The sequence below is a fragment of the Geotrypetes seraphini genome, chromosome 3 (genome assembly GCF_902459505.1).
Source record: "Geotrypetes seraphini chromosome 3, aGeoSer1.1, whole genome shotgun sequence".
Taxonomy (NCBI): domain Eukaryota; kingdom Metazoa; phylum Chordata; class Amphibia; order Gymnophiona; family Dermophiidae; genus Geotrypetes; species Geotrypetes seraphini.
This window is the reverse complement of record NC_047086.1, coordinates 389,825,785-389,851,347: the sequence shown is the minus strand read 5'-3', so window position 1 is coordinate 389,851,347 and position 25,563 is coordinate 389,825,785. Positions and strand designations below refer to the sequence as shown.

Below are 25,563 nucleotides of genomic sequence, written 5' to 3'. Positions count from 1 at the left end.
ATTAAGCAGAACAAATGCAGTTCAGCCCTTAAATATCTAGTCAAAAATTTACATGAGGTGTGGATGTCATTCAAAAATACCATTCTGGAAACCCAGACTAGATATAGTCCATATGTTAAAAACGAAGGAAAGAAGGACAAATGGCAGCTGGCATGGTTAATGAGTGAAGTAAAGGATTAGAGTTAAAAGAGAATGCTTCAGAAACTGGAAGAAGGATCCGACTGAAAATAATTATAAACAGCACAAGGAATGACAAGTGAAATGCAAGGAGATAATAAGGAAGGCAAAGAGAGACATTGAAAAGAAGATTGCGCTAGAAGCAAAAACACACAGTAAACATTTTTATAGGTATAGGCAAGAAGCTGGGAAGAGAATTAGTTGGACTGCTAGACAACCGAGGGATAAAAGGAGCTCTCAGGGAAGACAAGGCCATAGCGAAGAGATTAAATTAATCCTCTGTTTTGGTCTTCATCGCGGAAAATGTGAAAGAATTACCAGTGCCAGATATGGTATTCAATTCTGATGAATCAGAGAAACTCAAACAAATCTCTGTAACACTGGAAGATGTAATAGGATTTTTTAGAGAGAGGAGGAGATAATTGTTACTGCGGATAAGCAAACTGGCATTTGGCCTTTATCTGCTATCATGTTTCTATGTTTCTAATTTGACAAACTGAACAGTAGTAAATCGCCTGGACCAGATGGTATACATTCCAAAATGCTGATAAAGTTGAACAATGAACTTGCAGAGCTATTGTTAGTAATTTGTCATTTTTCTTTAAAATCCAGCATAGTACCAGAAGACTGGAGGCCAACGTGACACCGATTTTTAAAAAGGGTTCCAGAGGTGATCCGGGAAATTATAGACTGGTGAGTCTGATGTTGGTGACAGGCAAAATGGTAGAAACTATTATAAAGAACAAAATAACAGAACATATATATAAGCATGGATTAATGAGAGAAAACCACCATGGATTTAGTCAAGGGAAATCTTGCTTCACCAATCTACTGCATTTCTTTGAAGGAATGAATGAACATGTGGATAAAGGTGAGCCAGTTGATATTCTTTATTTGGATTTTCAAAAGGTGTTTGACAAAGGAGCTCTTGAAAGAATTCTGGGGAAATTAAAAAGTCATGGAATAGGAGGTAATATTCTATTATGGATTAAGAACTGGTTGAAATTCAGAAAACAGAGAGTAGGTTTAAATGGCCAATATTCTAAATGGAGAAGGGTAAATAGTGGGATTCCCAAATGACTATGAGAAACCTAAGAACATAAGCATAAGAACATAAGCATTGCCTCTGCCGGGTCAGACCAGGGGTCCATCGTGCCCGGCAGTCCGCTCCCGCGGCGGCCCTCCAGGTCCATGACCTGAAAGTTTTCCCTACCTAACCTAAAATGTCCATACCCTATTCGCTCAATGTCCTGTAAGGTAAACCTCTATCTGTACCCTGTTATCCCCTTCACTTCCAGGAAGTCATCCAGTCCCTTTTTTTTTTTTTTTAACCTAATCTACTTTAGTGCATTGGGGGTCTGTGCTAGGATGCTGCTTTTTAACATATTTATCAATGATCTAGAGATGGGAATAACTAGTGAGATAATTAAATTTGTTGATGACACAAAGTTTTCAAAGTTGTTAAATTATAAGAGGACCTTGTGAGACTGGACATCAAAATGGCACATGACGTTTAATATGAGCACGTGTAAAGTGATGCATGTGGGCTGTGTGATACAGGATTCCACGTTAGGAGTCACTGCCCAAGAAAAGGATCTATACTGTGAACCAAAAAACAACATACCCTAATATTTTTTGTCGTATCATCCACAAAACTCATTCGATTCTTATGAAATGTAGTGTCATATCTGGAGAGAAGTTGATGTAAAATGATGTAAATATTTCCCACTGTACTGCAGCACGAACTTGTAAAAATGCATTGTTTTTAATGGATATGCGCAAAAGCAGACAATAATTTGTAAACAGACTGTATCAAAATGGTTTTCACTGCAGAAGACCAATTTCTGATAAAGAACTTGGTGCTGCTAAAAGGTTACAGCAGTAATATATTGTTGAAAGAGTTCCCATAGAAGGGTAGGAATAAAAACAACCTTGATGAGCTGCTATGCAAGATCCGAGCACTGTACTTGTAGGCTAGAGAACGACACGGTGACAAAATTCATCACCGTTCCCGTCCCCGTGGATAACCGCAGGAAACAATCTTCATGTCATTCTTTAAGGAGAGAGGAAAGAATCAGAGTATAATTGGGCACAACCACTGACCCGCAAGCTTTGCTTTAAAAAATGCTGGTGTAGAAGAACCGAGGTTGAAATAGACACTAGAAAATGACATGGGATTATTATCCGCGGGGAAGGGAACGGTGATGAATTTTGTCACTGTGTCATTCTCGATTGTAGGCAACTGTGGATCGTAAACCAGGCAACAAATGAGCTCTCTTGATGCGCACACAAGAACACATTGACATTATACACGATCTTGTACTGAGCCAGGAGAATGAGCCTCAAACATACCGACCACGGCTGAGGGTGTGCCTACGTGCAAATGGAACACATTTTGAACATCTGATTAAACTGTGCAAGATATACCATAGAACTTTTTGATGTGCCTTTATTCAGTTCACACTTCATTTTCACAAGGTAGTATTGCAGTACAGTGGGAAATATTTACATCAACTTCCTTCAAGATACGACACACTAAATTTCATAAGAATCAGCCAAATTCTGTGGAACAACAAAAAAAAACATTACGGGGGGGGGGGTTGTTCACAGTATAGGTGTCATCGTTGAGGATACATTGAAACCCTCAGCTCAATGTGTGGTGGCAGCTAAGAAAGCAAACAGAACTTTAGGAATCATTAAGAAAGGAATGGAAAATAAAGATGAAAATGTTATAATGCCCTTGTATAGCTCTGTAGTACGGCCGCACTTCAAACACTGTGTACAATTCTGGTCTCCATATCTCAAAAAGATATAGCAGAATTAGAAAAGAATGTCATGACTTCCCTATGTGGAAAGGCTAAAGCGACTAGGGTTCGTCAGCTTGGAGAAGAGGTGGCTCAGGGGTGAAATGATAGAGGTTCATAAAATACTGAGTGGAATGGAAATGGTAGATGTGAATCACTTGTTTACTCTTTCCAAAAATACTAGGACTAGGGAGCATGCGATCTACTAAATAGTAGATTTAAAGAAACCAGAGAAAATATTTCTTCACACTATATGTAATTAAAGTCTGGAATTTGTTGCTGGAGAATATGGTGAAATCAGTTAGCTTGGCAGGGTTTTTAAAAAAGTTTGGATAATTTCCTAAAAGAGAAATCCATAGGCCATTATTGAAATGGTTTGGGCTAATCCTCTACATATTCCTAGGATAAGCAGCATAAAATCAGTTTTACTACTTGGGATCCAGCTAGGTACTTGGGACCTAGGTTGACCAGTGTTGGAAACAGGATACTAGGCTTGATGGACCTTCGGTCTATCCCAGTATGAGAATTCTTATGTTAACCGTGCCCTGTCCATCTCCCTGGTGCACAGTCCAAGCTTCAGCTTTCTGTACCAAAGCCTTTAACCTACCCAGGACCAAGCCTCCTTCAACTTCTTTGAAGCAGGAAGAGAGGTGCTTCCTTTATGCTGTTTTGCCCATCACTGACTCACTGGTGCCTTCTGAGAGCCATGGAACTTGTATGATTTTGACAATAATGGGCAAGACTGCAGAAGATAAAGAAACCTCTCTTTCTTTCTGCTGAGGGTACATAGATCAGGGAGATCTCGAGGAGTCAGATAGATTTTCAGGCGCTCTGGACAGCATAGTTTTTGTTTGTTTGTTTTTTGTTGTGGAGAGGAGCAGATAAGTTGGCATGAAGACAAGTAAGCAATCAGAATTTAAATGGCCCTTTATATGTTGGAATGATTACCAGGGAGGTTAATACTGGGACCCTGTGATATAGGGCTGGTGTGCTAATCTTCTCTCTCCCACATTGATACCATTAATGTTCTCATAACCAAATGACTATGAGAAATCTAATCTACTTTAGTGCATAGGGGGTATGAGCTTGGAAGCTCATTATCCTTAATTAAATAGCTACCACATGCCTTTATATGTTCCCTGTGATGGAGTGTATAGGATACTGTCAGTCACCATTAAGCATATTTCCTTACAGGGCGGTGGGCCACATTAGGTGGCCTAGCTTTAGAATGTGTGATTCAGCCAGTTGAGACAAAAGCCCAAAGTTGGGCAAGCCAGAGAGGCCCAGAGAAGACAGGAAAAGCCCTCCAGCCTACATTTTCACTATGTGTACAGTACCAGAAGATTGGCTAAGGTAGGAAAAATTTTAAATTTGGAATACTATGAGATTCCTGAATATCAACAATTACGTTGTCAACCTGATATCTATTGGTAGAATTGCCTGAGTCAGGGGCAGTAAAATAATTATCCCAGGACAAGCAGGCAGCCTATTCTCACATATGGGTGACATCATCGTTGGAGCCCGGATGCGGACACCTCACAAGCAGACTTGCTTGAAGAAACTCGAAGTTTCGAGTTGCCTGCACCGCGCATGCGCGAGTGCCTTCCCGCCCAGCGCAGGGCGCGTCTCCTCAGTTCTCAGTTTTCCGCGGAGCCGAGAAGTCTGTCTTGGACTCTCTGAGTTTAACTTCATTACTTTGTGCCTTCTTTGAACTGCGGTTTGTATTTTTTTCCTCACAAATCGCTGTTCTTATTTTATTTCTTTCATTTTCAGTTAAAAAAAAAATTTTCCTCCTCCGTCCGTTTCCCAGGACAAGCCGCTCGGCCGCAACCCAAGGGCTTCGATCTTGCGGCGACTATTTTTACTTCTATGTCGCGGCCTGTCACGGGCTTCAAGAAGTGTAGCAAGTGCCAGCATGCGATTTCTCTTACGGACCCACACCGTCGCAGGCTCAAGTGCCTTGGGCCGAAATATCATCCGAAGTCGTGCCTGCACTGTGCTACGCTTCATCCTTGAGCTTTCAATCGTCGTTGTATTTTGGTGGACAAACTCTTCGAGATGGATTCTTCTTCTGATCCCTCGACTTTAAAGGCGACCTCAGCCTCGACTCCTACCGAGGTTCCTCCTGCTTCTACTGCTTCCACCTCGAGCCTCATCAGACCTTCGTCGTTTGTAGTGGCTCTTTCTTCGACGACATCTGCTGTATCCTTCCCCTGTTTCCTAAGGTCAGATAGCTCAGCAGACAGTTCCAGCGGTAGTGATTAAAGTGCCTAAGACTTCCAAGTCGAAGCACACTCACACTACCACGAGGGAACCTCCAGCCAAAGCAGGTGGTCCGGTTTCAGATGCGGATCCATCCTTGCCGGCTTCTTTCCAGACTGTTGGAGAAGCAATTCATTCAGTTCCTTACTAATATGGGACCGAAGCTTCTTCCTTTTATCCAGCCTGGGCATTCAGCAGATTCCCGCGAGGTTGAGCCGCTTCCCCTGCCTCAGTCTGAGCTTACACACTCTTTGCAAGGAGCAGAGTCTCTGCTAGTGTCTGGTCTGGCATCCAAGCACGTACAGCAAGGAGCAGAATCTTTGCAAGTGCCTCGGAAGGAATCCTCACACTCTATACAAGGAGCAGAGTCTTTGGGAGTGCATCAAGGTTCCTCCACTAAGCCTCTGGAGCTTCGATCTACAGCCTCCAGTCCTATACATTCTTTGCTTCCATCTCCGAGGCGAAGTCTCGTCGATCTTCGAGATCTGCTTCCAGGCACAGTTCTCATCAAAGATCGAGGCTTTCATCGAGGCATCCTTCCAGGCATAGTTCTTCTTCTAAAGAAAGACCTTCTTCAACTAAGCCTCGATCTACCCCAACTTCGACTAGACCACCGACTCCTCGTTCGAGGTCTCCAATGCTGGACCACGAGGATGTCCCTGTTTCGATTGCCTCGTCCAAGTCACCATATTCCTTTGATACCGTTTTTCCTGCCGAAGCTTCATCTTCCAGTCTGCCTCGACGTCCTCGAGTCCTTCTCGAAGCAAAGCATTGGCAGATCAGCTATCTTTCTTTTCTTCGTCAGATGGCTGTGGACTTGGATCTTCAATTAGATACTAGCTCCAAATACTCTAAGGAGTATCTAGAAGTCATGCATCTTCCTCAACCTCCGGCAGAGTCACTTAAGCTTCCTCTTCATAAGCTTTTGAATCAAACTTTTGGTCGATGCATGGAAACACCTTTTTCCATACCAGCTGTTCCAGGAAAATTGGACTCTAGGTATAAAACTGTGCATCGCAAAGGGTTTGACAACTCACATCTCATCAATCTCTGCTTGTCGAGTCCTCCTTGAAGAGGTCCCATCCTTCCAAGGTTTATGCCACAGTTCCTCCTAGAAGGAAAGGGAAAACTATGGACAAATTTGGACGTTGCATCTATCAAAATGCCATGATGTCCTCTAAAGTACTCAATTATAATTTTCAGTTTATTACTTATTTTGAATTCCTCATTTCTCTCTTACCAAAGTTCTTGACTTATTTGGATACTCAAAAGCACTTTGAATTTCAAGAAGTCCTTCTTCTTTATCTCAACTCAGATTACATCTCCTCCAGTCATCTTATGATGCCTTTGAGTTGTCTGCCCGAGCAACTGCTTGCTCTGTAGCTATGCGACGTCTTGCCTGGCTTCGTACCATTGACATGGACCCTAATCTTCAAGACCACTTGGCTAATATCCCTTGTGACGGCAATGACCTCTCTGATGAATCCATCGAGGCAGCCACCAAGAAATTGTCTGACCATGAAAAATCCTTTGCTTCTTTTGTCATACCTAAGCCAAAGCCAGCTCCTGCTAAACCTGCACACCCTGCTTCTATCTATCAAAGGCGTTTTACTCCGAGGACAGCCCCTTATAATCGCCCTCCTCTTAAGAAACAGCAGCCTCAGAAGCAACAAAAATCTCAACCTTCTGCTGCACCTAAGGCTACTCAGCCTTTTTGACTGTTTACAACAGAGCATAACCTCCACTGTTCTGACTCTGCCTTCCTTTCCTCCTAAAGGAGGTCGTCTCCATCTCTTTTACCCTCGATGGACGACAATCACATCCGACCTCTGGGTACTGACCATCATCAGGGAAGGATACTCTCTTCATTTCACTCAGGTTCCACCAGAGCTTCCTCCAAGAGAGTATCCTTCCAATCCATCCCAGACCGCCCTTCTTCAGGAAGCTCAAGCTCTACTTCGTCTCCATGCCATCGAACCAGTTCCCTTGGAACAGCAGAACAAGGGGTTTTACTCCCGTTACTTCCTTGTTCCGAAGAAAACGGGCGATCTGCGGCCCATTCTGGATCTCCGGGCTCTCAACAAATTTCTAGTCAAAGAAAAGTTTTGAATGTTGTCCCTGGCATCCCTTTATCTCCTTCTCGAGCAGAACGACTGGTTATGCTCTCTGGATCTCAAGGAGGCCTACACTCATATCTAGTGTGACCATATGGCTTCAGAAAAAAGTGGACGGATTGAGACATCCGGGTTTTACTTCCATTGAAAGCAATGGAAGTAAGGAGAACAGATTGAGACATCTGTTTGCTTTCAATGGAAGTAAAACCCGGATGTCTCAATCCATCCCCTTTTTTCTGGAGCCATATGGTCACACTATTCATATCCCCATTCATCCTGCCTCCCGTCCATATCTCAGATTTTGGGTGGGGAATCTGCATTATCAATACAGAGTACTACCCTTCGGCCTGGCCTCGTCTCCCAGAGTGTTCACCAAGTGCCTGGTAGTGGTGGCAGCAGCTCTAAGGAATCATGGTCTTCAGGTATTTCCCTACCTCGATGACTGGCTCATCAAAGATTCCACATCTCAAGGGGTTATTGTAGCGACCCAACGGACTACCTGGTTCCTCCAAAGTTTGGGATTCAAAATCAATTTTCCTAAATCTCACCTTCAGCCCTCTCAGAATCTACAATTCATTGGAGCTGTTCTGGACACTGTCCAACTCAGAGCATTCCTTCCACAACAATGACTGGAAGCTCTTCTTCAATTCATACAGTGTCTTCCCACTCTTTCATCTCAGCGAGATACATGTGGTACTCCTGGGTCACATGGCCTCCACAGTACACGTGATTCCTTTTGCCAGACTTCACCTCAGAATTCCTCAGTGGACCCTAGCATCTCAATGGACGCAAGTTTGCGATCCTCTTTCTCGACACATATCAGTCATTCCTTCATTGAAGCAGTCTCTCCTTCATTGAAGCAGTCTCGCCGTTGGTGGATGCTCTCTTCCAATCTTTCCAAAGGTTTGCTTTTTCAAATGCCTCCCCATCGGAAGGTCCTCACGACAGACTCTTCAACCTACGCTTGGGGCGCTCATCTCGATGGTCTCCGTACTAAAAGGCCTCTGGACCAGTACGGATCGTCAGTGTCATATCAATCTGTTGGAATTCGGAGCGATCCTCAAAGCTCTCAACGCTTTTCAACATCTCCTTCACGACACAGTAGTCCTCATTCGCACGGATAATCAAGTCGCCATGTATTATGTCAACAACAGGGAGGGATGGAATCTGCCTCCCTTTGTCAAGAAGCTCTGAAGGTTTGGGACTGGGCAATCCACGACAACACCTTCCTCAAAGCTGTCTACATTCAAGAGGCGAAGAATTGCTTGGGGACAACTTGAGTCATCTACTGCAACCTCACGAATGAACACTCCATTCCTCGCCTCTTCACCACATTTTTTCACAGTGGGGAACACCTCAGATAGACCTCTTTGCAGCTCCCCACAACTACAAACTGCCTCAGTTCTGCTCCAGGATATACTCTCCTCTTCGCCTCGAGGCAGATGCTTTTCTTCTGGAATGGACAAATCTCTTCCTCTATGCATTCCCTCCATTCCCTCTCATTCTAAAGACTCTGGTCAAGTTGAAGAACGATCATGCCACCATGATTCTAATTGCTCCTCGGTGGCCAAGACAACCTTGGTACTCCCTTCTACTTCAACTCAGCAGCAGGGAGCCATACATTCTACCAGTTTTTCCTTCTCTGCTTACACAGAGTCAAGGATCTCTGCTTCATCCCAACCTTCAGTCTCTACACCTGACAGCTTGATACCTCTCAACATAACCCCTCTTCATTTTTCTCCATCTGTAAGAGATGTTTTAGAAGCTTCTAGGAAGCCTACCACTAGACAATGCTATCACCAAAAATGGACTAGATTTTCTAAGTGGTGTGTTTCTCATGATCAGGAAGTTCAACATTCCTTCATATCTTCTGTTTTGGATTAGCTTTTGAACTTATCCACTTCTGGTCTCAAGTCTACATCGATCCGAGTCCATCTCAGTGCAATTGCGGCTTTCCATCAGCCTATTGAAGGGAAACCACTCTCTGCTCATCCGGTGGTTTCCAGATTCATGAAAGGTCTTTTTAATGTCAAACCGCCTCCAGTGGTTTGGGACCTCAATGTTGTCCTTTCTCAATTGATGAAGCCTGGATAAGGCTCATCTGAAGTATCTCACTTGGAAATTGGTGTTTCTCATAGCCCTCACTTCTGCTCGATGAGTCAGTGAGCTGCAAGCTTTAGTTGCTGATCTACCATTCACAGTGTTCCATCATGACAAGGTGCTTCTTCGTACTCATCCTAAATTCCTACCTAAAGTGGTCTCGGAATTTCATCTCAGCCAATCCATTGTTCTTCCAGTGTTTTTTCCAAAGCTTCATTCTCATCCTGGAGAAGTTGCTCTTCACACTTTGGACTGTAAACATGCTTTGGCCTTCTATTTGGAACGCACCAAACCACACAGAACTGCTCCTCAACTTTTTGTCTCCTTCGATCCAAATAAGTGGGACATCCGATTTCTAAGCAAACCATCTCCAACTGAATGGCAGCTTGTATCTTATTCTGCTATGCCCAGGCCCCTACACAGTAGAGTCACAGCTCATAAAGTTAGAGCAATGGCAGCTTCAATTGCTTTCCTCAGATCTACTCCTATTGAGGAAATTTGTAAGGCTGCTACTTGGTCCTCGGTTCATACCTTCACTTCTCACTATTGTCTGGATACTTTCTCCAGACAGGATGGACAGTTTGGCCAAACAGTATTACAAAATTTATTCTCCTAAATTGCCAACACTCTCACCATCCCATTCTGGTTAGCTTGGAGGTCACCCATATGTGAGAATAGCCTGCCTGCTTGTCCTGGGATAAAGCACAGTTACTTACCGTAACAGATGGTATCCAGGGACAGCAGGCAGCTATACTCACAACCCACCCACCTCCCCTAGTTGGCTTCTCTGCTAGCTATCTGAACGGAGGAGATGCGCCCTGCGCTGGGCAGGAAGGCACTCGTGCATGCGCAGTGTGGGCGACTCAAAACTTTAAGGTTCTTCAAGCAAGTCTGTTTGTGAAGCATCCGCATCTGGGCTTCGTCGATGATGTCACCCATATGTGAGAATAGTTACTTGCTGACCCTGGATAACACCTGTTACGGTAAGTAACTGTGCTTTCTAGATTGGTATTATGCTACCTTTAAGGGCACTCCTAAACAAATAAGGAACCTTTAATGTAGGTATCATGAAGGATGTTTGAGTACCAGTGAAGGTGGTGTGATACCGGCAGTCTAGAATTATTTATTTACTGGGATTTATTAACTGCCTTTATGAAAAGATTCACCCAAGGCGTGTATAGCAGGTAACGTTTAACATAAAACTTACACTTTTGTTAACATTATAACAAAAGTAAAATGATCAGATAGAAACATAAATACAATCAATGAGGTAAACTTGAAATTGGCAAATAGAAACTAATAATTTAATTGTCCAACCCAGGTGATTCTGCTAAAACGTGTTGAGCTGGCAGTTTTGTTGCTGATGTTACTACCTCTGTTGGACTGTTTATTTGAATAAAGTTTTTAGGTTTCTACTGTTAGGGTATCTTCTGCTTTGCCTTTTGAAACCTCTATCTCTACACCTCTTGGCCAAGATTCTATAAATGACAACTTAAGTTAGGCGCCTATTTCGGTACACCTGGCCCATCTAGGCGCCTAACTTAATTTTCTTAATTGGTTTGATATTCACTGATAATTAAAATTGCCATTAAAAACAATTTAAAATGATTTAAAAACAATTAGCTAGTAGGCCCCTAACTTAATAGGCATCTACTGTACACCGAAGTGCCTACTAGCAAGTATGAGTGGTTGGGGGTAGATTATGGGTATGGTTTGACTTAGGCTGGTAGGTGCTAACCTAGTCGCACTCATTTAGGCCTAGAAACCCCTGGCATAAATGGAGTGCGCCTAAAGAGTCAATGCCAACCGCCATCTAAGATCGCTTAGGCACCATTAGGTGCGTTTATAAAAATGACGCATAGCGGATGATTGACAGTTGCGCACAGTGGTGCCTAGGAGTTTGACGCTGTTTATAGAATCAGGGCCCTTATGAATAACAATCATTTTTGCTTTGAGAACAATTCTATAAAGGGGAAGCCTAATTTCAGGTACCAAGAATGGGTCTAATTAGAATCTGTTCTGTAAGGAAAAAAAAGTAGCGGCTACTTTGCTGTATACAGTAGAATATTAGCATTGCAGTTTAAACATTTACCTAAAATTTAGGTGCGACCATTTAACACTTACAGCTGTAGTAAATACTCATGGTGAGATTATTAAACCCCCCCCCCCACACACACACACACAATTTATAGTATTCAGTAATTTATGTGCATATGACCACATATCCTGCCCAGACTTTGCTCATTCATTTGCCTTTCTTTAAACTATGTACAATCACATTTCGGTGACATTGTATAGAATAGCCTGTAACTAGAATATTAACATTTATGTGTATGTATGCTTGCTTTTTGATTTATACACATTTAGACCTCCTTTGTGACCACAGTCTTTCAAAGTGATTTACCCAACAAACAAAACAGTTGTAGTTTAAAAAATAAACCCAGAATGAAAAGGTGAGATAAGAGATTCACGTAAGAACTAAAGTCCACAAATCGATCCTATTCATGTCCTATCCGTTTCCGAGTCTGGCCAATCAATTCAGTAAAGCTTGTCCATGCAAATGATCAAATCGTAAACACACCCCCATTCGTGCACACGTCTTGCTGTAACATCGATCGACGCACATTCACACTGTATCCTTGTTGGTTTTGAAGCAGATAAGGCATGCGCTAGCTCTTTAGGACTTTAATGTGTAGAATTGGGGCGGGGTTTAATCATGGACATCATTGGCGGACTCCGAATGCGGCTATCGCAAAGCATTGTTGTCATAAAAAATGCAATATAAGAACTGTAGTTTTTACCAACCTCTCCTTGGCATACTCGTGTTCCAAAAGAAGCAGATAGCACAGCCGACGAGCGCCATCCATTTCTCTCAGGAAAAGAACTGTTAAGTTGCTAGAAGGCACAACAGTTAACAGCAGTTGAATGTGCTGAGATCACGCGCTGTTATATACAGCCTACGAATCCCAGGAGGCTGTGTGGCTCTTTCTGCCGTGAAGCACGAAGCAACCAAAGGCGACCCCGTGACGTCAGATGCACGCGACAATCTAGCTGGAAGGAAGGGGGGAGCGATAGCTGGCCCTTAAAAGTTATTTTTGATTTTTGATATTTTTTTTAATTTGGCATTGATATATGAAATGTAGAATGTGCAAGGAGAGCATGGGGTTAATCCGCAATTTTCTCACCATGTGCATTATAAATCTGAGATTCACTCCCGCACTCGCTATGCGCATTCCCCAAAAATATTTCTAACGCTTATGTACATGAAAGTTTACAAATATTTAAAGTTTAGGTATATTTTGGTTTTTTTGCGGGGTAGATATATATATTTTTATGGAGTTCTTAACATGCAAGCGGCAGTTGCTAGGCAGGAATAGTCAGCGAGGATGTAAAGCGACTGGTCCTCAGCAGTCGAACCTTTTTGGAATGGAAAGGCCAGTTGGTTTGGATGAAATGGTTTCATGAATCGATGCCTTTAGAAATTTACATGCCTCTTTACTCATTTGCATGCACAGATCGAATAGGGTGCGGATGGGGTTTGGAGGAAGGTTAGTGAATAGGGCTGTAGAAGGAAAGTGAGCGCAAACCGAGCGGTACACGATCGGTTTGCTTAGTGAATCGAGCCCAAAGTTCCAAATAATCTGCATAAAAATAACCAAACATTAGCAGCTTAGCCCTTAGAATCCCAAAATTCTAATTAATATCAATACAGAAAAAATGTCTTTAGGCCCTTCCTGAAGGAAAAAAAGGATGCCGACCGCTGCAACTCGAGTGGTGTACACCAGTATTTCCGGCATTTGTGTGTGTTCTTGGCATATAAATGTTGGCACTTTCTGAATAGAATTTACCCCCCTAGGGTCTGATCTAATCTAGTTTACATTAGTAAAGAGAGATAAAAGGAAGTGAAAATAGGACACAAAATACAAATATCATGTATGCAATCTTTTCTATTCAAGCTCCAATAAGAAAATCTAATTACAGATTACAAATGATTAATTCTGATTATCAGTTGTCACCTGTCCCCCACCCACACTAAATTTATCTGTTACTAATTTGCTAACATAGGGAGCAAAAATTAGGCTTATATACTGGTAATTACAACAGATTCACATCTACTAATTTGTATGAATACAAAATTGATTTTGGCAGTATTCATTAAAAAAAAAAATCCTGTAATTGGCTTTCCTGCAGGGAAAAAAAAGGAAAAATACTGTATGTTTCTGACTTGTTAAACAAATCTGTATTGGAAAGTGCAGGCAATTAAACATGATCAGTTTTAAATTACTCCAGTTCCCAAAAGCTCTTTCACAATGCTATAATACCATTTGACATTACCGTATATACTCGCATATAAAACAAGATTTGGGAGCCAAAACAATGGCCCAAAAATAGGGGTCTCATCCTATATTCGGGTCCACCCAACACCCTCCTGGACTTGATGCAGGCCTGCCATTAAGCCAGGACAGGAAGGATCCCTCCCGTTTTCCATCTCGGCCAATACTAACAATAACCCCCTCCCCTCCTCCTTCCCTCCCTCCCTCCGTTGCATACCTTTTCCAGTTGCGGTCCAGTGGTGTATCTTGCGCTGAGTCCCTCCTGCCGATCTCGTGGCCAGTGGCACAAACGGGCCGGCACGCAGGAGCAAGCTTTTTGAACTCCCGCCCGGCCCTGCACTGCTCCCTGAAAGGCTGCCACCAGTTCTTGCGGCAGCCATTCAGGGAGTGGCACAGGGCTGGGCACGAGCTCGAAAAGCTCACACCTGCGTGCTGGCCCAGGTGCGCCGCTGGCTGCTGGCCAAGATCGGCAGGAGGGGTTCAGTGTGGTATACACCGCTGGACCACCAGGGAAAAGGTACGCGATGGAGGGGGTTAATTGTTAGTATCGGCCAGGATGGGAGACAGGAGGGATCCCTCTTGTCCTGGCCTAGCATGACAACTAGAAGGGGAAGAGGGTACAGGGAAGGAAGGTCGGACAGAGCCTGGCAGGGAGGGGGGATAGGGTGCAGAGCCTGGCATGGAGTGAGGGGGGGCTGAGTGCAGAACATGGCAGGGGAGGGCATGAGGGAGGGGACACTGGGTGCAGGGCATGGCATTTGAATATTAAGCCCCCGTCTTATTTTCAAGTCAACCATTTTTCCTTCTTTTGGAGGGGAAAAATGGGAGTCTCAACTTGTATTCGGATTGACTTTTATTTGCTTTTCTTCCTGGGGAAGTTGGAGATAGAGATTATTGCAGGCTGGACAGAATTTAGAATAAAGAAAACAAAAGTAGCTATTTCAACTAACATCTAATACAGTTCGTTCTCATTATTCGTGGGGTGGGGTGGGGGGCTGGAGAAAGAGAGAGAGAGGCTATGCATATAAACCAGGATTTTCAGATCACTGTGCTCCCATTTTTATCTGTGTGGATAGGGTGTGAGTGGGACTGGGACAAGGTCATGTGTCCTCTTTTTTTTCTTTTCGTATATATTCTATATATATTCTTGAATTCAAGTTGTTACTATTTATTGTTTTTGTGAGATTAGGGGAGTGTGTGGCGCAGTGGTTAAAGCTACAGCCTCAGCACCCTGGGGTTGTGGGTTCAAACCCACGCTGCTCCTTGTGACCCTGGGCAAGTCACTTAATCCCCCCATTGCCCCAGGTACATTAGATAGATTGTGAGCCCGCCAGGACAGACAGGGAAAAATGCTTGAGTACCTGAATAAATTCATGTAAACCGTTCTGAACTCCCCTGGGAGAACGGTATAGAAAAATTGAATAAATTAAAAAAAAAAAAAAAAAATTTAATTTATTTCTCCAAAACTAATAAGAAGAGGGTTCATCTTTAGTGCAGTGCTGGAGAAGTCATTTTTCCCCACCAGAAAAGCTTTTTGAATAAATAACCTTTCTTCTTATCCTTTTGCTCTTACTGTGTTCGAATGAATAATATTTATTCTTCAGGTTGGAAAAATCCTTGTGGCGTTCCACAGGTTTCTCCACACTCCCCACTTTATTCATTGTTTATCTTTCATCATTCGGAAACAGACTGAATAAATTGGGAGTGAAACTTTCCAGTTATGCTGACGACATCACAGTTATAATTCCATGCCCCTCTTTACTCTCCGATATTACTCACATTATTGCTGAAGTAATTGAATCAATTGAGGGCTGGATGTTGGAATTTAGATTAAAACTGAATTCAGAAAAAAACAAAATTCTTTTTTGCCTCGCCTGTAAGAACTTAAATGAGGATACTATTACAATCAAGACTGTGCAATATCCTATATGTTCTTCAGTTAAAATATTGGGAGTTACTTGGATCAGAATTTGACTATGCAGAAACAAGTTGACATGGTAGTTTGCAAGATCTAATTACGGACTGTCAAGAGCTTATTTTGATATCACTGCATTTAAGTCATTAGTTCAATCGTTGGTTTGGGGACCTCTAGATTATTGGAATATAATCTATCTAGCAGGGGTAAAGAAGAATATCACAAGATTGTGACTCATACAGAATACTGCGGTGAGATTGATCTATGGTTTGAAAAAATATGATCACGTATCTCCACTTTACTGCATTGGCTGCCCATGGAGGCCCGTATTATTTTCAAATTCAGCTGTATTTACTATGGAGTCATAACTGGTCAAGCTCCCGCTTACTTGTTAGATACGTTCACAGTCCCTAACCCAAAATACTCTCGCAGAGCTCATGCTTTTTACAATTATCCATCAGTGAAGGGTTGCAAATTTTAAAAAACATCATGAACATACATTATCATATCAGGCTGCATTATGGGACAAAGATTTTAGACAACTATTCTTTGTATCTGTTTCATACATGGAGTTCAGGCGACATTTGAAGACTCATCAATTTTCTAGATTTTTGGGTGATTAAATTTTTTCATTGTTTCATTTGTAATCACAAGTAATTCTTTTGTAAACCACTTAGATCCTCACGGTTATGCAGTCTATAAGTTGATTTTATGTTATGTTCACTCTCAGTGATTCTACCTTGCCTAATAAGATAATAGATTGTCCAATTAAATTTGCCATGTACTCATATAACAGAAATATGGTTGAATCTGTTCCTCCAGGGGAAAGAGGGCAGGGATTTTACTCTAAATTTATCTTTATTAAACTCTTGATATGCTACCTTTCAATAAAAACAAGCAAAGAGGTTAAATAAAATCACAGAAAAGGAAATGAGCTACAATAATCGCCAGGAAATAGAAAAGAAGATGAAAGGAAAGTAGAAGAAAGGGCAAGAGAAGAAGATACTGCTTCCGGTCCGTCCAACTACTATAGTATGTCTTGATCACAAAACAAACAAGGTTATTCTATCCTATCCTAGACTTAAGGGCCCTGATACAGTTTCTAGTAAGAGAAGAATTTAGTATGGTTTCCATGCTGTTCCCTAATTATTTTTCTTTAAAAGGGGAGACTAGTTATATTCTTTGGATTAAAAAAAATACTTACACCCACTGTGATGGGTGAAGTTCCACTCCCAGGCCAGCGGAGGAAGCCTGAGCAGTTGAAAGAGCTAATCTGCAGACCATCCTGCAAGAGCTGCTGGGAGTTGTCTGCTCACCCTGAGGCAACAGTGGTGCTGAAAAGGACAGGTTCCAAGCAGAGAGCGGAGAAAACTAAGAGCTCCTTTGGGAGCTGGGCAACCCTCAGGAGGAGGAATGCTTTTACCCAATGCAGCTTCCATTCAGGTGCTTCTTCTAAATATACAATATTAACCTGCTCACCTTTATTTACATGTTCATTCACCTCTTCAAAGAAATGTAGTAGATTGGTGAGGCAAGATTTCCCTTAACGAAATCCATGTTTACTTTGTCTCATTAATGCATTCCATGCTTATGTATATGTAATATCATTTTGTTCCTTATAATAGTTTCTACAATTTTACCCAGCACCAACATCAGATTCACCAGTCTATAATTTCCCGGATTGCCAAATTGGTGTAATGTTGGCCACCCTCCAATCTTCTGGTACTATGCTGGATTTTAAAGAAAAATTGCTCTGCAAGTTCATTTTTCAATTCTATCAGCAACATCCAGTTCAGTCAATTTGCTACTGTTCAGTTTGTCAAATTGACCCATTACATCTTCCAGTGTTAGAGATTCATTTTAGTTTCACTGATTCATCAAAATTGAATATCATTTCTATCACTGGTAACTCCCTCACATCTTCCTCGATGAAAACCGATGCAAATTATTTATTTAATATCTCTGTTATGGCCATGTCATCCCCGAATGCTCCTTTTATCCCTCTGTCATCTAGCGGTTCAACCAATTTTCTTCCCAGCTTCTTGCTTTTAATATACCTAAAAAAGTTTTTACTCTGTGTGTTTGCTTCCAGCGCAATCTTCTTTTCAAGGTCCCCCTTTTTCTTCCTTATTAGCGCTTTGTATTTGACTTGCAATTGCTTGTGTTGTTTACAGTTATTTTCAGTCAGTTCTTCCTTCACTTTCTGAAGGATTCTCTTTTAGCTCTAATAGCTTCCTTCACTTCACTTGTTAACCTTGCCAGCTACAGTTTGGACTTCCCTCCTCCTTTTTTAATACATGGAATAGGCTTCCAGAATGGTATTTTTGAATAACATCCACTCCTGATGTAAATTTTTGACCTTTGCAGCTGCTCCTCTAAGTTTCTTTTTACCATTCTCCTCATGTTATCATAATCTCCTTTTATAAAGTTAAATGATTTTGTTTTGAATTTCCTGCAAGAACTTATTCCAGGGATTATATCAAATCTGATCATGTTATCACTTTTATCAAGCACCATTACTCCTACACCAATTCATATGTTCCACTAAGAACTAGGTCTAGAGTAGCTTTGCCTCTTGTCTGTTCCTGAATCAGCTACTCCATAATGCAGTCTTTGATTTCAAGGAATTTTATCTCCCTAATAGCCCTGTAATTACATTTACCCTGTCATTATCGGGGTAGTTGAAATCACCCACTATTATTGTGTTATCCAGTTTGTTGGCCTCCCTAATTTCTGAAAACATTTCAGCGTCTGTCTGTTCATCCTGGTCAGGCGGATGGTAGTACACTCTTATCATAAGAACATAAGAATAGTCTTACTGGGTCAGACCAATGGTCCAGTAGCCCATTCTCACGGTGGCCAATCCAGGTCTCTAGGACCTGGTCAAAACCCAAGGTGTAGCAATATTCCATGCTACTGATACAGGGCAAGCAGTGGCTTCCCCCATGTCTTTCTCAATAACAAACTATGGACTTTTCCTCCAGGAGCTTGTCCAAACCTTTCTTAAAACCAGCTACACTTCCCCCTCCATATTCGTGGGGGTTTGGGGCAGAGCCGGCCTGTGAATATTTTAAAAACGCGAATAATATTCGGGCCGGTTCTGCCCCTAACCCCCGCTTTCCCTAGCTATTTTAAGCCCTGAAAGCTCTCCCCCCCCTTTAAGCCTTACCTGGTGGTCTATCAGGTTTTCGGGGCAGGAGCGATCTTCCTACGCTCCTGCCCCGTGCATATCGCTCATAGGAAATGGCTGCCTTGAGCTCCCGTAGTCTCTCGAGCCATTTCCTGTAAGCGATCTGTATGAGGCAGGAGTGTGGGAAGATCGCTCCTTCCCTGAAAACCCGCTAGACCACCAGGTAAGGCTTAAGGGGGGGCTTACAGGGCTTAAAATAGCCTGAAAATGAAAATGTATTTTTTGATCCAAAACTGCGAATAAGCGAATCCATAGATACGGAATTCGCGAATACGGAGGGGGAAGTGTACACTATCCGCTCTTTCCACATCCTCTGGCAACGCGTTCCAGAGCTTAACTATCCTTTTCCCCTTTGTACACACAATTTCTACCCATAGGGATTCCAATGTGTGTTTCTGCTCCTGTAGAATGCTCCATCCATTCGATTCAAGGCCCTATACCGATTCGATCCACCCTATCACTGCAATATAGTTTGTACCCCGGTATAATTGTGTTCCTTCCACCAGGTGTCAGAGATGCCTATTATATCTATCTTTTCATTTAATGCAATATATTCTATTCTTTTTTTTATTTTTATAAGATTTACCATAATTAGCCAAGAATTAACTCTTGTACAGAAAAAATAAGGATAATAGTCTATAACAATTTAAAACAAGGATACATAGATTTACATAAGAGATGAAAAAGACCAATTATCCTTCTAAAGTCCACAAAAACAGAAGCAGGATCCAAGAATAAAATAAAGCAGATTATTCCTCTATCAGGTAACGATTAAAAGCAAACAAAGTTGACTAGAATGCTGGAAGAATGGCCAAATTATAAACTATGTTGTAGTTATTACTCCCCTCAAGACATCTAGAAGATATAAAAGCTGTCAATTATGCGGATTCAAAAAACACATATTTAACAGAACCAAAATTAACTAAGCTTTTACATGGGTATTTAAGAAAAAAAGTTCCATCAATCGAAATGACTCCTGGGTTTAGAAGTAAAAATTGCTTTCTACGTTTCTAGGTTTCACGAGAAACATCTGGAAATATTTATATGCGGAGACCCAGGAAATCTTTCATTCTATTTTTGAAAAATAACTTCAAAATCCATATCTTATCTGACAGTAATGCTACTGATACCAATAAAGTAGAAGGTTGGCCTAATTCACTATCAGATTTCTCCAAAATGTCCGTAACATTTAATTTTCCTTCCTCTTGCTCTGGCTGTTGGAGTGTAGTTGGTAGGTAATATACTTTTGACCAGGGTGATACTAAATCTTCTGCTATACCCAGTATTTCCAAGAAATATCTCTTTAATATCTCCCTAGGTGATAAGGTATATAGTCTCGGAAAATTTATAAAACGCAAATTGTTGTTACGGGAGTTATTATCTAGTGTCTCAGATTTTCTTCTTAAGTAAATGTTATCTCTAATTAATGTGTCTTGAACACGACGGATATCTACCAGGACTTTATCCAATTTGTCTGCTTGGGTTTTAAAGGAAGTCATTTCATGTTTCAATTCTCTTATTTCTTCATTGTGTTCTTTTATTTTATTAATAATAATTTTATTCTTATATACCGCCATACCGAAAAAGTTCTAGGCGGTTCACAACAAGGTGAGCTAATACATGGGATACCGATAAAATACAAATTAGAATAATGGACTTAAAAACAGATAAAGACAGAAAGCATCTATAATAATAAAATGCTAAGCGCGCATGCGCACTCTCGCTGCATGTTCTCTGAGATCTGATCTGTCGGGATGTGGCCGGTAGGAGTGCGCATGCGCGCCAGACAAGCCTCCCTGCTCTCCACCTTGGGTTGCTGCAAGGATTCCGAGGAAGGCGGCGATGGTGAGGGGAGCCGCCGTGGCAAATTAAAAATAAACTTCTGCACTACACTCGCACCAGGCGGGGATCGACAGAGGAGCCGCGGCGTCTGCCGCCGCTGCACCTTTTCAAATCCTCCCCAGCACTGCCACCATCGTTGGTAAGTTTTTAAAGTCCTGAAAAGCCATCGGCCATGAAGTATGCAGGCGGCATACTTCACGGCTGATGGCTTTTCAAACCCCTCCCCAGCATGCCGCCGCTGTACCTTTTCAAACCCTCCACCCCCTCCCCCAGCACTGCTGCCATCGTTGGTAAGTTGTTTTTTTAAAAAAATCTGGTGGTCCAGCGGTATCCCTACCTCGCTAGAAGTCTCTCGCGGCTGCCATAGCTGGAGGGAGCTTTGTTGTTAAGGCCTGGCTTCTTCGGGCAACAGCAGCATTTAAAATTCGTTGCTGTTGCTGGCTTCGTTGCTGTTGCTGCCTTCCTCTCTGGTGGGTCCTGCCTACTTCCTGTTTTCATGAAGACAGGACCCGCAAGAGAGGAAGACCTGAAGCCAGCACCAGCAATGAATTGTGAATGCTGCTGCTGCCCGATGAAGTTCAAGGAGGAGAGGGAGCAGAGGGGGAGAGAATGGTAGGGCATGGAGGTAAGGAGGAAGGTATGTCAGACCAAGGGAAAAGGAAGGGGGAAAGGAAGGAGTACATGCCATATGGAACAGAGAGAGAGAGAGGGCGGACACTGGATGGAAAGGGAAGAGAGGGCAGTGAATGGAAGGGGCAAGACAGAGGGTGAACAGTAGATAAAAGGGGGAGAGAGGGAGACAGACACTGAATGGAAGTGTGGGGGAGAGGAGGGACAGCTGCTGAATGGAAGTCTGAGGGACAGGGAGAGCAGACGTTGGAAAGAAGTGGGGAGGAGAAAGAAAAAAGGACACATGTGAGGGAAGAGGATAGAGTTAGAAATAAAGATAGACAGACAGGGGGTCAGGGAGAAATACAGACAGAAAGAATGATAGACAGCGTCCAAGGAGAGAGAGACAAATAAAAAAAAACCCAGACAGACATACATCTACTCTAGCACCCATTAATGTAACGGGCTAACACACACAGAAAAAAAACAAACACACACACAGCAGGCAAAGAGACAAATGCCAAAACAAACACAGACAGAGAGATCACAGGGAAGTGGGGTGGGAGGAAAATGCTGCACAGGGAAGTGGGGTGGGAGGGAAATGCTGCAGCACAGGGAAATGGAGGGTTAAATCCCAGAGGGAATCTAGTGTCACTTCGGGTGGTTTCAACATAGTAAAGGATTGTAAAGGCATAGCTACTATTTGCTCACCCGCAGATCCCACAGCTTGCTGCTCTCCTGCTTAAGGTTGCTCAACTTCCTCCAGTGATAGTTGCTTAGGAATCTTCGGGCTCACCTCCGTCAGGGATGGGACTGAATTCACGCTCACCATGCTAGAACTTTAAGCCTCCTGGAACAGAGACACGGCTTCTCTCATCGCGTCCTGACCCCTAGTTGAGCTGGAACAATGGGGCTGTGGAGGCAGAGCTCTAAGGTTAGGGCTCAAAGTTATATCCGGCCCAGGGAGATCTGTACCGGCTCTGCTTACCGCTGGCGGCTCCAGCGGGCGAGGCTCCAACATCATCAGGTCATTCTGAAGGTGTCTCAGGTATGCATCAATTGTAGCAAAAGAGGGGGTCCCAGAGCGCTGCGAAGCCCCAGCAGCCTCTCCTCTTCGGCATGTTGAATACCAATTTAAGAGCCGAATGACCTGTGACTCTCAGTGGGTCATATATGTGATTAGGTACCCCTGTGGGTTGCTATACGTGGGGCGTACGTTTAGAAAAATTAAAACTAGGTTGACTGAACACAAGAGCAGATTACATCTGGCTGTCAGATCTGCGCCTCTTGTCCCCCACTGTTTGGAGCGGGGCCATGATTTTCATCAATTGACGTGGTTTGTGCTTGAACAGATTTCAGAAACTTTTAAGGGAGACAAGATGGCTCATATCCAACTTAGAGAACAATTTTGGATTTTTCAACTTCATACTGTTTCCCCTCAAGGGCTGAACGATTGCATAGAGTGGAACACTATTGTTTAACTTGGGGCTCCTCCCCTATTTTTTCTCATTGGTTCTTTTTGCTCTGACGTTACTTTTGCTCAGCTTTTTAGCGCGCTTGCGCGTCTCTTCGAGTTCTCCTTCCCTCCCCCAGCCGGCTCCGACTCATCTCAACGTTCCTGATGAAGGGGTATCATTCTCCCAAAACCGGGCTTGGTTGAACCTGATATTGCGTCTGTCACCTGCATTTTCCAGGCTTATTCAAGCTAAGTCGGCTGTGGCTTTTTTTCTTTCTTGGGGAATAGGCTGGGGAGGATTCTTCGAGTGTTTTTTTGCTACTTTTTCACTCTCAGTGTCACTTATACTTGATTGTGGTTTAGCACTGATTTGTATTTAGATTTTGCACACGTGGGGCAATCCATGATGGTGTGCAGGCAGAGGTGAATCACCTCTGTCTCTTGAGTGTAAGCGCTGGAGTTTTACTCCCGTCGCTGAACCTTCACACTGAGATTGCCCCTTAATCTAAATTTATTTATTCTTATTATATTTATTTATTACTTTAGGGGTGACTGGTTAGCATTTTACACTCTTTGAATCCTCAGACTCTTTTTGCCTTTATTGTGTATCTTTTTAAGTATTTTTTGGCAACTTTTTGAGGAGTTATTTTGTGCTTAATTAAAATCAAAGCATATTATATTTTTAATAAAGACAGGAGCAATGCTGCTCAGTTCAAAACTTTATGTGATTATTTTGCTCATTTTCAATGAACGTAGACTTAGAAAATTCCATTGTAACACATGCAGCTATGCTCTTTGAAAACGAGTCTCTTAATTATGTTGCACCTAATACGATAACGGGATCATTGAGGCAAAATCTGCAGGTATTTTAACCCACAGACTTTGCACCTATCTTTAATGTGGAAATACACATACACATTCATCATTCACTTGAAAACAGTGTGCATGCAAGATACCCATAGATATCATGCACCCACACATAGATTTAAAAATGCAATTTGTGTGTTATTTTGTTTCCCCATCCTAAACAGGTCATAGGAGATACTAATCTAATCTAATCTAAACCTTAAGTTTATATACTGCATCATCTCAATATAGCTAAAAATATGTATTGTGGAACAGTGCACAGACTTGTTGATGACAATGAGTAAGGGCAATTTTCAGAAAGCCAATTAGTGTATGGGTTGTGTTTATTAAACATTCTGAATGGCTAATATCAGCAAGGCAATGAGCATCACAGTTATCCTGATAACTTTATCTAGAATTTCAAAGGGATTTATCCAAATAAGTCTATCACTGACATACATAGATAGTTACCCATATAACTTTCAGACAGTCTTTCATCCCAGCTAGACCAGGATAGTCTTTCTACTCACCTGGGTAAAAATTCTAAGTATTCCTACACTGGTGTTTTGTGTTTTGTTTTGTTTTTTGTCTAGGTGAATTTAAAAATCATTCAGCAAGTGAATACTTTTAGCCCAACAGATATGTCCAACTAACTCCCAGAGTTACCTAGAGAAATTTTTTTAATGTTAGCCTCTAAGGGCTTGATTTTGGAAATGGCGCCTGCCACAATAGGTGCCGCGTCCAGAATCGCATCTATTTTTTGTACATGTTTTATAGGCCTACATTTAAGGTGTCTGACTAGCACCTAGGCACACCTAAGGACACCTAAGGCCACTTCCGGCATAAAGCAAGCCTACACTGGCCTTAGGAGTCTGTATGTGTGCGTAGGTGCTTCCATAGGTGTAAGTCAGATGCTTATATTGTAGGCATCAATTATTTTTTTTTAATATGTGTGTCCTGATTGGTCCATTAGATGGCAGTAGGATGCCTACCACTGCCTATAATCGGGATGCCGTTTTGAGAATCAAGCCTTTAATGGTTTTGTGAAATTATAATTACAGTTGGCACTTCTATCCCACACTTACCTCAGAGTTTTGTGAAGTTTACCAAATAAGAGTCTAGGCATTACATCATCAAATAAATTACTATTTATCAACTAACATTAACAAATTTAGCAAAGATATATGTTTTTTAGCATGAAACCTCCACTGCAAAGGGGTAGATGGCTACAAATGGGCTGAGGCCTCAGCAATCTTGGAGGAAGGAGGGTAGGGGAGTGGAGCACTGGGGAAAAGATCCTAGAAGGAAAAGGGTTAAAGAGAGCCAGGACAGGAGGAACCCTGGGAGAGAATGGAGGATGGGGAGTGAAGTGGACAGAAGGGCAAGGAAAACACATTTTGTTCATCTGAGATGAGGTGAGAAGGGAAGGTGCTGAGAAGGCAATACCCACTGGATCAGGCAGAACTGCCGCTGAGCCCAAGGTGCACGGCAGCATTTCCTTCCCCACCCACCCTAGGCGTGGGCAGGGTTCCAGCCACAGGTCAGGTCTCAGTTTGGGCCAGGTACACAGCACTTGGTTAGGTAATAGTCACATGAAGTTATTGGGATGTTTGCTAAGAAAGTCAATTATTACCACATCATCATTTACTTAGTCTGGTAAGAGCAATGGAGGGATGTCTCCCTCCTTAGACGACTGGGAAGCCATTCACATGGTCAATAATTGACAGGAGAATGGGACAAGGCACAGCTTGGACATCAGTCCGTGAGACAGACTAGAGTGATGGCAGATAGCTGCTTAAGACAGCAGTCCTCTGGAGCTGGACTGTTAAAGTAGACATGTGAAGGGGGAGACTGCTACAATACTTGTTTTCCTGCAGACAAAAATCTAGGTGTATGTACCCTGAGGAGGTCCAG

General features: G+C 42.5%; 1 protein-coding gene across 5 annotated transcripts in view; it reads left to right on the top strand.

The window, feature by feature from the left end:
• Positions 1 to 25,563, top strand: part of MTA3 (metastasis associated 1 family member 3) — a 459,795-nt gene that overhangs the window by 381,948 nt on the left and 52,284 nt on the right. For 4 of the 5 annotated variants that reach the window (XR_004538871.1, XM_033939005.1, XM_033939004.1 and 1 more), the window contains exon 18: positions 790 to 870. The exons of the other annotated variant lie outside the window; for it this stretch is intronic. Coding sequence is in view for 3 of the 4 variants with exons in the window: in XM_033939005.1 (XP_033794896.1) it covers positions 790 to 870 (81 nt within the window). In the remaining variant the exon portion in view is untranslated. The remainder of the gene's footprint in view (positions 1 to 789; positions 871 to 25,563) is intronic. 5 annotated transcript variants of the gene reach the window in all.